Raw genomic sequence first — 15,895 nt, forward strand, 5'->3', positions numbered from 1 at the left:
TGTGATACTACCTTCATTTTACTTAAATATTAATAAGAAGTATGTGCCTAGTTTGGAGGGTTAACAAGACAGTGGAGCTCGATAAGCTGAAGCTTGCTGAACTAAAGCAAGAATGTCTTGCTTTGGAGACCAAGGGAATAAAGCAAGACCTTATCCACAGACTCCAGGCATATCTTGAAGAACATGCTGAAGAGGAGGCAAATGAAAAAGACATCCTGGGAGATGAAAGAGAGGAAGAAGAAACAAAGCCCATAGAGCTCTCTGTCAAAGAGAAAGAACCCCCTGAAAAAAACTGTTGATGTGGCAGCAGGGAAGAAAGTGGTGAAAATTACATTCGAAATACCACAGACAGAGAATGCAGAATGGGGCCAAACGATTCAATGTATCTGCGAGCTTGGAGAGTAAGAAAGCTGCTTGGGCAGAGGGTTTGGGATTTCCTCAGTTCCAACAAAAGGTCTGTCATCTGATAACAAACCTGCGGTTAACTTGGATAAGCTGAAGGAAATAGCGCAAAGATTTGGCTCGAATGTCTCTTCAATCTCCAGAAAGTCTGAAGATGATGAGAAACTGAAAGAGGAAGGAGAGATTTGGGATTGTCACAAGTTCAGCTGGAACTGGAACCAACAGAGGATACAGAGGCAAAGAAGAGGAAAAGAGCAGAGTACTTTGGGATTGCCTGCTGACAAGTTCTTGATACTTTCTTTTCTCCAGTGTTTTCCATTTCTCTCATTCTTCTTGGTTACATATATACCTAAATTCACAGTCATGTGCCTATGTCCTGCCTTGTAATGAGTGAGATATACCCAGAGACATGCAGCAGTGGTTTGACTTATTAACCTTTAAGGTTGTTGTGTTTCTGTTTTTAATTATGTTGCTTGTTAATAACAACAATAACAAGAAAAGAAAGAAATATGTGCCTAGTTTATGTGACTATGGATTCATATGGTCAAGACAACTCCATTTTGTTAAAATATGAAGGTCAATAAATAAATATATTTGAATCCACTGTAGTAGTTATGCTTGTTTGCCTATAACCTACTCTGTTCCAAAATAGTACTGAGATAGCTTTCAATAAAAAATTTGTATGTCAAAAAATATGAGGAAATTAGCAAAATAGGAAATGTAGTTCATTAACCTGATTTTCATTCAATTTGCCAATCAACCACAGCTAATAAGGTAGCAGCCATTGTTGTCAATTAGTGATTTTGTCTAATTTATAGTTTTCAGTCTCAATTGTAGGCTGTAAATAGAAATTATTGCTAGTCTTTATGAACTTCTTATTTGACTTTAAAATTTTAAAAATGCATTTTGAAAACTTAAGTGGTTATAGTTGACATTGTTTTTGGTAGACAAAGTTATATATCTTTATATAAAAAATTATGCTACTATGTATCCTTATTCTCAAAGAAAATAAGCCAACAACAGCATAGCTTTTTTTTCTTTACTTTTTTTCTTTTTCTTTTTTTTTTTTTGAGACAGGATCTCCCTCTGTCATTCAGTGCAGTGTCATAATCAGAGCTCACTGGAGCCTCTAACTTCCAGGCTCAAGTGATCCTTCCACCTCAGCCTCCCAAGTAGCTGGGAGTATACGTGTGCATCACCACACTCAGCTGTTTTTTTTTTTTTTACATTTTGTAGAGATGGAGTCTCATATGTTACCCAGGATGATCTTGAACTCCTGGGCTCAAGCAATCAATCCTCCTGCTTCGGCCTCCCCAAATGCTGGGATTACAGGCATGAACCACCACACCCAGCCCAATATTATAGCTTTGATATGCTTCATGATGAAAAACAAAAAGCCAGTATAAAATTAATTATATCTCTATAACCTCTCCGATTCTACCCAGAGCTGCCTTTGTAATTTTGTTCCCTTTTTCTTTAATCCACAGTTTTCATTTCAACCGATTAAAGTTCAACCTGCAGGTTCATAACTCCACACACCCCTCCAACCCACCAATCCCTGAACCCCACTCCTAACACATTCTCAAGGCTGGATCCTGAAAAGAAAAGCATTGTGAGAAGAATAAGAGGGCGTCAGGAGGTAGGAGAAGTGGAGACGGAAGACCAGCTCCAGGAAGTAATGAAGGTACTTCCGTGCTATTTCAGATGGTTTTAATAAATCAGTGGCTCTTATTTTGAGAGTCTGATGAAACTTGATAAAACTCCCTAGGAAAATGTGCATTATACACAACACACATATATAATTATATCTATCTATCATCTATCTATATAGATATATACTTTTGGGGGAAATAGTTTCTCTGAAGCCTACCCATGGGCCTCTAAGTCTTTTTATTCCAAACAGAAACACCTAAAATGAGAAATCAGAATATTATAAATTATTGTATTACATAAAATGTGTTTATTTCTCCTTTATGAAACATGTCTAGATAAATAACCTCCGTAAGAAAGAAATAAACAATCATGACTATAACTAAGGGCTCTTACAGGGCAGAAGCAAAAATGCAAAACTCTAAGTGGGAGTGCAGGGTTAAACAAAACACAAAGAAAAACTTTTCTTCAAATATTTGGAAGAAAAGAGTTTCCAAGGCTGGGTGCGGTGGCTCACACCTGTAATCCCAGCAGTTTGGGAGGCGGAGGTTGGCAGATCACCTGAGGTGGGGAGTTTGAGACCAGCCTGATCAACATGGAGAAACCTGTCTCTACTAAAAAAATACCCACAAAATTAGCCAGGAGTGGTGATGCATGCCTGTAATCCCAGCTATTCAGGAGGTAGAGGCAGGAGAATTGCTTGAACCTGGGAGGCACAGGTTGCGGTGGGCCCAGGTCACAACATTGCCCGCCAGTCTGGGCAACAAGAGCAAAACTTCATCTCAAAAAAAAAGAAAAAATTGTTTTCTGGGAAATATTCTGTTTTACTGCTACTGTTTCTATGTGATTGGATAGTCCCTCTTCTATTGTTCTTTAGTTGTAAGAAAGGGAAAGTTTAAGAAACACCTAAATTGACAACAAATAATTGTTTTTAAAAAATGTTTACTGTTAATGACTATACATGCAGTCACTGCATAGACATTCAATTATAATGGAGGGGCGCTAACAGCTGTTCTTGTCGATAAGTGAGTATTACACTTCCTAAGTAAAAATAATGCAACTAGACATCATGGTTTTTGTTTTTGTTTTTTTTGAAACAGAGTCTTGCTCTGTCTCCAGTGCTGGGCTGGAGTGCAGTGGCATGATTTCGGCTCACTGCAACCTCCGCCTCCCAGGTTCAAGCAATTTCTCCTGCCTCGGCCTCCCAAGTAGCTGAGACTACAGGCGCACACCACCATAACCAGCTAATTTTTGTATTTTGTAGTAGAGACATGGTTTCACCAAGTTGGCCAGGATGGTATTGATTTCTTGACCTCATGATCCAACTGCCTGGGCCTCCCAAAGTGCTGGGATTACAGGTGTAAGCCACGGTGCCCGGCCAATATCATGTTTGAATTTATTCTGGGTTTTACAAATCAGGCAGGGAGAAGCCATATGCTATAGGCTTCCCCCAGTATACGAATTATTTTGGGGGAAGCCTATGGCATTTGTACTATAAAAAGATGTATTTTAACTTTTGAGGTTAATGAGGTTTTGAAAATACCTTTGCAAAATTATAACTGAGGTAATTATGGCAGTGACAGAACTCAAAACTAACGGACTCTATCTTGCTTCTAACCCTTAAGCTGTCCTTGTTCAATCCTGGGTGTAGACGGAACTAACTCTGGGAAGGAATTCAGATCACTGTTTGACTCTGAAACAAAATGGATAACCACCCTTTCCCGAAAAGACCCACTTCTTGCCTGGGGTGCAGTCTGCCTTTGCAGGACTAACAAATTAGCTACAAAATTAGAAATTTAGGCCAGGCACAGTGGCTCATGCTTGTAATCCCAGCACTTTGGGAGGCTGAGGCAGGCGGATCACCTGAGGTCAGGATTTTGAGACCAGCCTGGCTAACATGGTGAAATTCCTTCTCTACTAAAAATACACAAATTACCTGGGCATGGTGGTGAGTGCCTACGATCCCAACTACTAGGGAGGCTGAGGCAGGAGAACAGCTTGAATCCAGGAGGAGGAAGTTGCAGTGAGCTGAGATGGCACCATTGCACTCCAGCCTGGTCGACAAGAGCAAAACTCCATCTCAAAAATAAAATTTAAAAAAAGGAAAGAAAAAATAAATTACAATTTAGGAGTCATGCAGCCTCTGGCTCCCAGAGTCTGAGCCTCTCCAAATTGCTCCTGGGGATAACATCACTATTGCAAAACCAAAGCTCAGTGCTTGAGATATTTTACAGACCCTGCACTGGATGAATCAGCTGACACCACCCAGACCAGTAATCTGGCCCAACCAGTTCTGTCATTGTACTCCCAAACAGAAGACATTAAGAAAACCTAACTTTGACCCCCTATGATTCCATCTCCGACCTGACCAATCAGCACACTCCATTTCTCAAGCCCCTGCCTGCTAAATTATCTTTAAAAACTCTGATCCCCAAATGCTTGGGGAGAGTGATTTGACTGATAATAAAACTCCGGTCTCCTGCATACCCGGCTCTGCGTGAATTACTCTTTTGCCATTGCAATTCCCATGTCCTGATAAATGGACTCTATCTAAACAGCTGGTAAGGTGAACCCATTGGGTGGATACAGTTTGTAACTAGCCTTAAGCTGTATACATTCATTTGCTACCATGTCACAATGAAGTGTACTTTAGAATTTAAGAATGAACCAAGGAAAATTCATTAGCCTTACTGGAGATGAACAAATACTTGTAGGCTGTTAGGAAATGAGCATTAAATGGATCATTTGTTATCAGAATATCTAATCATTAAAACTTTATTTGATTCAGCTGAGCTAATCAGCCACATTGATTCATCCATCATATCTCAGAGATGAATTAGAAGCTTATAGGTCTAAATAACAAGAATTCTTCTGCCACTTGTAGGTACAGTTGAAAGGTGTAGTGACTTTATTTTATCACAATAATGCAGCATTTTCCCAAAATGCTCTGAATATATCATTAGCATATGAGAAAGCGTAACACTGGCATAAAAACATAACAAGTGTCTTCTATCTTTTCCAAGTCTTAGAAGCTTGAAGAGTATTGAATAATTCTGGTAACTTCTCTGGGATTTAAAGACCATGATGGACATAAAATTTTCAAAAAGAAAAACCCACAATGAGGACTCCCTACCATTACTATTCTAAAGTACAAAGCCTCTCTTCTGGAAGAAAAATCCACTCAGCTTAACCCAAAGAGACCACTGCATGGTATTCCTCCTCTCAATGTCAACTCTGCTTAATCCACACTCACACTTTACCTGCTACTTCCTAAATGAAGCCAATAGAACGAAATACAAATATGTATATATTTTCTTCTCAGCATTTTCCCAGGACAACTCATCGCATATTAAAAGTTTTTCAATCATTTTTAAATAATTAAAAGAGCTAGAAATCATTTTATTTGAAATTATTTGAATACATTTGACATAGTATTCTTTGCCAAACTTTAAGATAATGGAAAGGAAAAAGGCTTTGATTAATCATCACACACAAAATATCAGCATTTCATATAGTGATTTAAAATAAAACAAAATAGAGATAAAAAAATCACAATCTCAATGTAGCAACATCAAAAAAAGCTTTAAAATATAGCATAGGTTGGCTCTGAATAGACCGACTGCATCTGTGATTTATACATAAAATTGTATGCCATGTATTAAAAGTCAGTGAAAGAAGTTAGTCTATACATGAAATACTCCAGGGTGGCATTGGAGCAGCTCGCACTGGTTCCCCGATCATCCTGTGTTCACTTTAGCCATCATTAGATACCTGCAGTCAATTTCTGTTAATTCATTTCAGTAGCTGCTTATGTGCTTTTTTAAACAACCTACTGCAGCGTCTAAACACAACACACATATTGAAGAAAAACAAAACAGTGAGGCTTAAAGATTTTGTCTGAAAAGTTGTCAAGAAAAAAAAAACAATACTTTGACTTAGGCAGAAAAGCCAATTTAAAGCGATGTATCATGTTCCGGCCTACAGGGAGGCCCAGTAACGGTCCTCGTTGCCGGATTTTCATCCTGGGTTTGGCAAAAATCTCTGATAGAACCAGAAGCAGAAACAATCACAGGATTTAAAAACAGACTCTAAGTGGGCGATCGACATTTCTAATATGTTTTCTCATTTACTACCATCGCCTTGACAGAGACCTGAGGGCAGCCAGTTGTTCTTCCGTAGCTTTCTTCTGTTGTGTTCTCTGGTTGGTGTTTAAGTTTGTGGTTTTGTTATGAATAGATTACTGACCATTATACTTCAGTTTTTGACATTTTCAGGAAAGGCTGGGGTTGTATTTATATCGAAGTGGGGTATGTGTATGGGTTTGTCGGGGTGGAGAAAGCAAGTGGAGTAAAGAAAAAAGATGAAGAAAAAGATATAGAAATGAGGGTCCTAGGCCAGGCATGGTGGCTCACGCCTGTAATCCCAGCACTTTGGGAGGCCGAGGTGGGCAGATCACAAGGTCAAGAGATCAAGACCATCCTGGCCAACATGGTGAAATCCTGTCTCTACTAAAAATAAAAAATTAGCTGGACATGGTGGTGTGCACCTGTAGTCTCAGCTACTCGGGAGGCTGAGGTAGAAGAATTGCTTGAACCCAGGAGGTAGAGGTTGCAGTGAGCCGAGATCACACTACTGTACTCCAGCCTGGCACCTGGCAACAGAGTAAGACTCTGTCTCAAAAAAAAAAAGAAATGAGGGTCTATCGGTTTGTTTGGACAGATTTCATACTGGAAAATAAAGCCTGAGAGGCAAGGTAGAGTTTTATTTAAAATCCCTATAAGTACTTCTAGGTAGCCGTATGAAACTGACACCAAAAAGTCTGAGACTACCATTTAAATTTCAAATCACAAAACAAAGCAATGAGATTTTTCTTGTTTTCCTTTAAAATAAAGAATCATTTCAAGATTCTCTCTGTAAAGCACAATGTATTGTGGTACATAGGTGTGTGCTACAGAGTATCACTACAGACAAAATGAAGGGCAAGAGATATAGAATTATCTTTCTCCAGGGACTGCCAAATTCTCCAGTGAAACTGCTTACAACGGGTAACAAAGGTGAGTGACCTCTGGACTGGAGAACAACTAAAAATTATTTGCAGATAAAATAAAGACTATGATGGTGGCTTGGGGCAATGCGAATGACAACCAGTGTGATTTCAAATACTGACTGTCCCCAGAAAGAGATGGAGAAAGAGGAATCGAGGAGTATTGAGAAAGCCAACAAGTCAGAAACCAACACACCATGTATTTTTCAAGGATTTACATTAAAAAAAAAAATAAAGTACATTACTCCACTTGTGAGTTTACTCATACATCCATGGAATATGCTCTGAACTCCTATGCAAATTGTACTGCAAGAGTGATTATGGCATAATTTATGAGCAGGCTTGTGTCATGCAGAACTTGTGGAAAACAAGAGGGTATGCTTTCATCTTCAGGTACACAAAGGGCTGTGTATCTGACTGCCACTGAATATAGCTGGCCTAATGAGACTTCCCGAGGTTGACATCTCCTTTGTTTCCTGGAAGGGCACATATCTCCTAGGCTTCTAGGTGAAAAACTTCACGAGGAAACCCATGTAACCACAGAATCCTCCCTCCCAAGCCCTGTCCCCCTGAGTCTTTCAATTACAGCACTGCATTGTTGACTATCATGCAGGTCACACAACTGAGTCATTAAATGCTATAAGCAAATAGTCCACCTTGGGAATTAAATTACTTACCTTTGGGCAATTCCAGTAATCCACATCATAATTTACATGCAGAGTCAGTTACAGGAACTAATGCACAAGGAACATTGTAATGGAGACTCTTTCTTGCCTCTCGCTCCCACGTTCTTTCTGTGTGCTTCTGTGTCCAGTTACCTCTCAGCATTCTACACCAGAGGGGCTGCTGATGAGGATGATCAACATCTAAGCAGAAAGTCTTAAACTAATACAATGGCTGAGACCAGGTAGCTTTTTTTTGCTTCTTAATTCAGTTTGACTGAGATTAAAACTATTATTAACCTCCATTTCCTAACATACACGCACAGGTAAGAAGGGAAACATAGATAAAGAATTTAAAGTAACTTCAGATTATCTGGCCTCTGATTATCAATGTGCAGTCTTCTTTCTAAGAACAATGGGGGGAAAACAAAACCAACAACTAAGTTTTTAGCTGCACTTCTGGGAAGCACACATGCACTAAAATAGAGTGCACTTATCCTACATGCACTAAAATAGAGCAGATGTATGTAGACGATTCCGTTCCGAATACCCTAAATATTCCTACCTATGAAATACTTAACTGCTTTTTCTTCAAATTGAGCTTCACTCTGATTTCTCACTGCAGTCTGACTAGCATCTTCCCAACGTGAAAGTTTAAACAGTAGCTTCGGCTGTTTGAGAGAGATACGAGTTATGAAAAAGAGTTGGAAAGCTCTATTATCTTAAAGTAATTGAAAATGCTATAAATGGTAATAGCTATAAAAACAGCACTAATTTGACTATAATAATCTCAAACAAATTTCTAAATTTCTGCATTTAGAGAAAATGATATGATGTAGTGCCTATAAAATGGTCCACCAAGTAATTCCTTACCCAAATTAAAGTCACAAATCTGAGGGAAATTATTACTTTGAATTTAAACCATTTTACCTTTCAGGATTATAAGTAAAGAGTAGTGATTTAGTTCAAGGCGTCCTGAACTATATTGCTTTCAAAATCATCCCTGGAAGTAAGTGATCCTAAATTCCAAAGTCTAGGAAATGAAGGACTAAATTGGATGAGAGTTTGTTAATAGCCTCACCTGGGCAGTTTTCACCAGAAATGACAGCTACTGGCGGCACTCACAGCCTCACCTGTGGATAATGGAATGCTGATGCAGTCGTGGAAGTTCAGAAAAGTCTGATTACTCAGAATGATACTTTCTTTCCATTTACCAAATTATTTCAAATTCTACCAACAGAAATTTATTCTTTAAGGAAAAAGTCAAAAATTATTCTTATTAGACTCTCCCTATGCCAGTTAACCTTTAAACTAGTTCATTCTAAATCAGGGGTCAGCCAAAGTCCAGGCGGGCACCTGTTTTTATAGGCCTATGAACTGAAATTGGTCTTTACATTTTTATTTGGTTGAAAACAATCAAAGCAAGAATAATATTGCATAACATAAAAATACTCTAGACAGGTTGGTCAGCTTACCCATGAAGAGGTAGTATTGGAGCTGAAACCTAAGAGATGAAAATGAGCCAGCCATTGAAAGAGCTAAAGTATTACAGAGAGAGGCAGATGCAAAGGCCTTGGGACAGGAATGGATTTCCTTAATTTCCAGAACAAAAGGGACACTGGTATGTGATGTGGCTATTAATGAAAAGATCCCTTTATATTACTAGTACCATATAAATCAAAACTATTTACTGAAAGTTTAATTGCCAGAATTGCCTTGGGTACTTTTAACATGTGTTCTTCTTATTATTATTTATTCATTTATTTATTCTGAGACAGAGTCTTGCTCTGTCTCCAGAGGTGTGATCACGGCTCACTGCAACCTCCACCTCCCAGGTTCAAGCGATTCCCCTGCCTCAGCCTCCTAAGTAGCTGGGACTACAGGCATGTGCCACCACACCTGGCTAATTTTTGAATTTTAGTAGAGATGGGGTTTCACCATGTTGGCCAGGATGATCTCAATCTCCTGACCTTGCCATCTACCCACCTCGGCCTCCCAAAATGCTGGGATTACAGGCATGAACCACTGCACCTGGCCTATATGTTCTTATTTTTAACATTCACAAAACCTTCTGGTAGGAGGATATCAACAATTTCACTCATTTAAAGTCAGGAAAATAGACTTCAAACACATTATGTGTGTTGAAGTCCACACTGTGATTAAATGTGGGGGGCGGGGTGGGGGCCTGGTCTGTAATCCAGCTCCAACTGACTCAAAACAGTCTATACTAACCTTAAAAACAAATTAAAAACCGTGAGAGAGAGAGAGAGAGAGTGAGTGAGTGTGTGTGTGTGTATTTTTTCTCCTTAACAGCTCAGCAAAATGGAGCTAATGGAAATACCATATGCATATAGTGCAGTTTTATGAGCAAATAGACAATAAACTCTTTTTTTTAATTAGCATCCGGTAACTTTGTGGTTTTGCATCGTAAAGGTTAGGGGATGCAGTCGGCTCTGGAGCTCTTCCTTAAAATATGCCAAAACAGACTTCTAGAACCTCATTTTTAACAGACATTAGGTAACGGTGTAATAAAACATACTGTATCAATAAAATGTAATGCCCAAATAAAAAAATCATTATTTGTATACATTTTGGGGGATATTACATTGCTGCCATATGCCTTTTCTAAGTAAGTTGCAACTCTTTACTTCTTCTGGGTCTGACATCAGGGCAGCTGAAAAACGTGCAGTCAGTACCACTGGGGAAACAGCAAAAGAAAGGATTGAGAAAAGCAAAGACCTAAACTTAATTAGCTATAATATTGTGCAGCTAAAGGACACCTCTATTGTGCTGGTCCCCTAGTTCTTTTCGATCTGGATTGCAGCAGTTCAGATTCATCACTGAGCCCACATAAGGCCTCTGTGCTTCAACCCCTGTTTTATTCGTGAACAATTTATTAGTTCTTTTCTCACAGTGAAATGAGAACTAGGGATTTCAATTACAACCAGAATGTAGTAAAGGCATGGAATCTCTTGTAGGTAATATTTTCTCTTTCACTTTATGGGCAAATACAAAATATTGTTAACAGACATTACATGTTATTTATTAACATGCTAATAAGCCTTCACACATTTAACAGTAAACATTAAACTTCTAACAAATTAAATCTAGAATAGTATGTGTAACACAGAACCTCTGGAAAAGGAATGCACTTTAAAATCAATTTTTAAAAAGCAAAATGGTCACTGATTTTGAGAAAAGTTAAAAGTTTAAGAGGAGATGCTTAGTAGTCATTTTTCCAGCTCTTCTTAGTTTCATCACTTTTTGCCCAATTTAAAATTTATGGAAACGTTCTAATGTTGCCTTTAATTTTTGCCAGAATCTTTTGAACTTGGTTGAAAACTGAAATTGAAGGAGAAGGAAAAAAATATGGAAGAAATTAAAAGAGGCCAGGATCCTAAACAAATCAGAACAACAACAAAAAAAGGTGAAGAGATTCTGTTTTTCATCGCTCTTAAGTACAGTAGTATAGAAGTCAAAGCAAGTTCAAACACAAGAACTAGTTCTCCCACTTACTGGCTGAGGAAGCTGAGTCTCAGACCATCATCCATGAAATAAGAATAGTAGTTCTTGCCTTGCAGGATTGTTGCGAGGAATAATTTACATAGACTTAGCAGTTTTACCACAGTGTATGACACAGAATTGCTTGGTTTCATATGTGATTTTTTCCTTCTTTGACACACAGACCATCACCCTTTGGGCTGATTTAGCACAATCCTGACAGGAATTCGCAAGTGCTAAATAAGTATCTGTTAGTAGACTGAAGCATAAAATAAGTGAGTTTTCAAGATCCCAGCCTGGGGAAATCCTCCGCAGTGTTTCTGTATATTCTGGAAAATCAGCTAGAGGATTGGGAGGGGAGATGGCCTTAGAAGTGAGAACTACAGTTTCTTTTAATCATGTATTATTAGTACTTAGGATCTCAGATTTGTTTCATGAGTCAGTGAAAATGTGTTTCAACCAGAAAAGCATTATGGCTGAGCATTTATTTCCAAATCTGTTGCACACTATAGTCATTACTTAGAATACTGCTTTTCACAGTTGTCATTGTTATCCAGAGATAGATAATAAAATGGACTAACATGGATATTTGCCCAAATTTGAGGTCTGTCTAGGGATGTGCTGTGAGATGTATAAGCAATGCACTGTAAAGCATTACAGGGAATGATCTTGAAGTGATCACTTACGTTCTGCAACACGAATGAGATTGCCCAAATTCCAGGGTGACCACTCACTCGAGACTGGCAAAAGCTCCCAGACAAGCTTAAGACTGTCATCATCATGTGTTGAGATTTTTTTTTTTTAAACAAGAAAACATACCCTGCTATCTCCATAAGCCCCGATGCCCACAGAGCCCAGACCTTGGACACTTGACAGTGGAACCAAGGTATGTTTTCTGGAAGTGTTGCTTTTCCCAAATCAAGTGTAAAAAAGATAGTGTACAAAGATGTGTCAAATCATCTTCCTTCTTGTGGGAGGAATTTACCAATTCTGTAAAATACACCTAGGTCACTTTTTTTTTTTTTTTAAGACAGTATCTCACTCTGTCAGCCAGGTTGGAGTGCGGCGGTGTGATCTCGGCTCACTGCAACCTCCGCCTCCCAGATTCAAGGAATTTTCCTGCCTCAGCCTCCCGAGGAGCTGGGGTTACAGGCATGCATGGGCCAGCACATCCAGCTAATTTTTTGTGGTTTTTTTTTTTTTTTTTTTTTTTTTTAGTACAGACAGATTTCATCATGTTGGTCAGGCCGGTCTTGAATTCCTGACTTCAGGTGATCCACCCGCCTAGACCTCTCAAAATGCTGGGATTATAGGCGTGAGCCACCATGCCCAGCTATTTTTCTACTAACTTTCTTAGTAAACTTTCTGTCACAGAAAAATACTGGGGCTTTTGAGCTCAAAGACTATGCTTTGATTTTGCATTTTAACAATGTTTCCAAATGATGTCTGTTTTTTAAAAAGCTTTTTTAGAAGCTTGATTCAAGGAGACTGCTGAAGATTTGTGCTTTTCATCCCATTGGATAAACAGAACCAGGCACATTTTTATATTTTTTATTCTCAAAAGAAAATGATCTACTCAATCAACTTTGATATATTCAGACACAAGAATACTTTTATCTCAGGGTATTCTATTTTCAAGTTTTATACTGTCATAAATTTAATTAGGATTAAATTTAATTGGGATTAAAATTAAGTTGGAAATTCCAGGCTAAACAGAGTGATAAAGTTTAATGATCACTACAATTTCAGTGGAATCCATTTTACTGAGAGTGGGTCCCTGCTCTCATGAGGCCTCTTGACATAGTCAGTTTTAGGGTGTAAATCTAATTGGCTAAGACCCTGCTTGACCACAAGGCGGATGGCTAACGTGTTCTTTCTGGTGGAACTTTGTACCAAATTTAAAGTTTGGTAATCCTGTTCACCTTTTGAGAAAACAGAGATTCTAATGAACTGTTAAGTCGCCTCTGACTGAAAGTGGCAAAGGGTGGCCCAACCTTCCATCCCCACAACACTGTATTTTGTTTTGTTTATACCATTGCTTAGAACAGTTATTCTTAAATCATATTTTAGAAGAAGACATAGAGATACATAGTCATTTGTGCCTTGAGAAGAATACGTGGGCATTACATTTTAGTTTCCAGAATGATAAAAATTCCGTTATAACTCTCAGGAGTTATCTTAGGGATAAGTAGGGACTGTATTACGTTCTAGTTTAATAAAACCTTAAACAGTTAATCCCAATTTATCAATTTATTCAAATTCAGACCTCTAAAAATATACTGTAGTATCTCCCAAGAAAATGAGAATTTCTGGGGAAATTAATCGCTTCCATTCTTTCTGAGATCTGGTATAAGAGCAGAGCATTCCCTGTCACCATCATCCTTCTAAAGCAATTCTGAAGGAAGTCTAAAAGAGACGTGCAGCTGCCCCTCTCCTTCATTTCCACCTGCAATGGCTAAAAGTGTTGGTTATGGGCACTCTACAGTCTGGCAGGAAAGACTGACAGCAAAACCACAGAAATTACCAACCAGCTGGTCAATCAGTAGCCCAGTTCTCACATAGTTTCCTTACCAGGAGGATTAGCCATCTACTGGATACTGAGAGGTTCACATACTATCTTGCCAGCTTCTGGCAGGCAAAATTATTTGCTCATGACAGTCACATTCTTTGGTGGCTTTTCCTGCCCAGTTTATCTCCAACTGTTGTGCCTGACAACTATTCCCTGGCATTCTTTATATTATAATACTCTAATATAACATTTATTAGGCTTGTTCCAAAAGAACCAAGATATTATATTCTATTTTTTTTTCCTTGAAACACCATAGGCTACTCCATAAGTAGCAGAAATAAATAATGGCTGGGGAAAAGATGATCTTCTTACTGCTCATTTCAAATGTTTTTTGCCTAGGAACTACTGAGGTGACAAAAACAAAATCTAATACCTGTTCCTCCACCCCTAAAACAGTACTAAAAAAAAAAAATCAAACCCTTCAAATGGGAGATTCCAGACTATTTTTAAAACCCAACTGATAATTAAATCTGATTATGGGTCATCTAAAAAACAGCACAGCACTAATGATGCTTAATATCCTTCAGGACAGAGCTTCTGAAATGTCTCAGAAAAACAAGTCACTTAAATATATATATTCAAGATTTTATGTATTTTATATGTTTTATTATAGACTTTTATATATAAATCTGTAATTAAACTCTATTATATTATATGAAATATTAATATATGTATATATATAAAATCTGTAAACCCATTTAAAAAAATTAAGGATTCAGCTCATTTCTAATAAAATTTCAGATAATGATACCAAATAATGTGTCCAGAAATACTTGTGACGACATTTAGATTACAGGTCTTACAACTAAATGTTTCTTTTCTCCTCCTAAAATAATGAGATTGATATTCATATGCAGCCCAATAATCAATTTAAATATTGCCATGTCAGGACTTTTTTTTTTCAATTTTTCATTATATTTAACAGCTGGCGAAAGACATACTACTACTTCCTTCAGCATAATCTGACTAAAATATGAATTGAAATTTCAGACTTGACCATGGCATGGGGAAAGGTAAGAGAAAAAGGAAGGACAGAAGGTGGGGGAAGAGGGAAGGAGGCGCCCTCTAGGGGCAGAGACCTTCTCTGACCTGTTTATTGCTTCATCCCTCAGCACACAGCATCATGTCTGACACATAGTAGGCGTAAACAGTCACTGTGTGGAATTAATATTTATTTCCACCTGCCAGGCACCAAAGCTTTCACATTTCTTATTGTAGCTAATCCTCTCAACATTTCTACAGAATCAGAATTATTATTATCCCTCTTTAACAATAGCTATATATTGTGCTGATACAAAATAACCTACCAATGGTTGAGTAAGAAAGGAAAATGAATAGTAAAAATTAGGTTCATAATCATGTAGTTTTAACCCATTCAAGTAAAATGAAAGGAGAGATGACTGGAAGTTATCATATGACTCATTTCAAATAAAATGAAAAGAGAGATGACCAGTAAGTGATAGTATGAATAAGGGTATATGAGTTTTGTAGATACTCTGTTCAGTGATTGTCATAGGTACCACCGTGAAGACTTTATAACTCAGCATGATACTAACTCTCGGTGTGCTCTGCATTTTAGGATTCAGAAAGCAACATGGGGAAAGGTGAACCAGGTAGACTGGTATTTAAAAAAATAAAAACACGAAACAGCAGCAAGGCTTACCACTATCAGCCATCACCAGCAAGGTGTCAAGACACTGAATACAATTCAACTAAATTGAGGGAAAACGGATTACCTTGTGTGCCTATTTAAAAGTTTGGTGGATCTTGAGAGGAATAAAAAAGGGATTTGCTTGTTTCAATGTATCTCAAACCCATATGCAAATAGAACTCTGATACTGCACTACACATATATAGTCAAAGACAATACTTTGTATTTAAGAGGAGCAGCACACACTGTAACTGCAAATGAATGACACACACAAAAAAATGAGCCAGACAATGTTAAGCTCCAATGAAGAATTTTGGTAATTACGAGCTGTATTTTAAAAATCGCCATCAAATATGTTTGTCTCCATTGTTTATGATTCCTCTGAAGATTGAAAACATTCTCTTCCCTGCGGCTCC

At 38.0% G+C, this 15,895-nt stretch overlaps 1 protein-coding gene and 1 pseudogene across 12 annotated transcripts in view; one reads left to right on the forward strand and one right to left on the reverse strand.

Moving 5' to 3' along the window:
- CEP128 (centrosomal protein 128) overlaps nucleotides 1–15,895 on the reverse strand; it is a 449,218-nt gene that overhangs the window by 61,710 nt on the left and 371,613 nt on the right. For 8 of the 12 annotated variants that reach the window (XR_013521735.1, XM_035261203.3, XM_078336004.1 and 5 more), the window contains one exon: nucleotides 8,340–8,429. The exons of the other annotated variants lie outside the window; for them this stretch is intronic. Coding sequence is in view for 7 of the 8 variants with exons in the window: in XM_035261203.3 (XP_035117094.2) it covers nucleotides 8,340–8,429 (90 nt within the window). In the remaining variant the exon portion in view is untranslated. The remainder of the gene's footprint in view (nucleotides 1–8,339; nucleotides 8,430–15,895) is intronic. 12 annotated transcript variants of the gene reach the window in all.
- On the forward strand, nucleotides 42–683 carry LOC118145053 (SAP domain-containing ribonucleoprotein pseudogene; annotated as a pseudogene).

This window comes from Callithrix jacchus, chromosome 8 (genome assembly GCF_049354715.1).
Source record: "Callithrix jacchus isolate 240 chromosome 8, calJac240_pri, whole genome shotgun sequence".
Taxonomy (NCBI): Eukaryota; Metazoa; Chordata; class Mammalia; order Primates; family Cebidae; genus Callithrix; species Callithrix jacchus.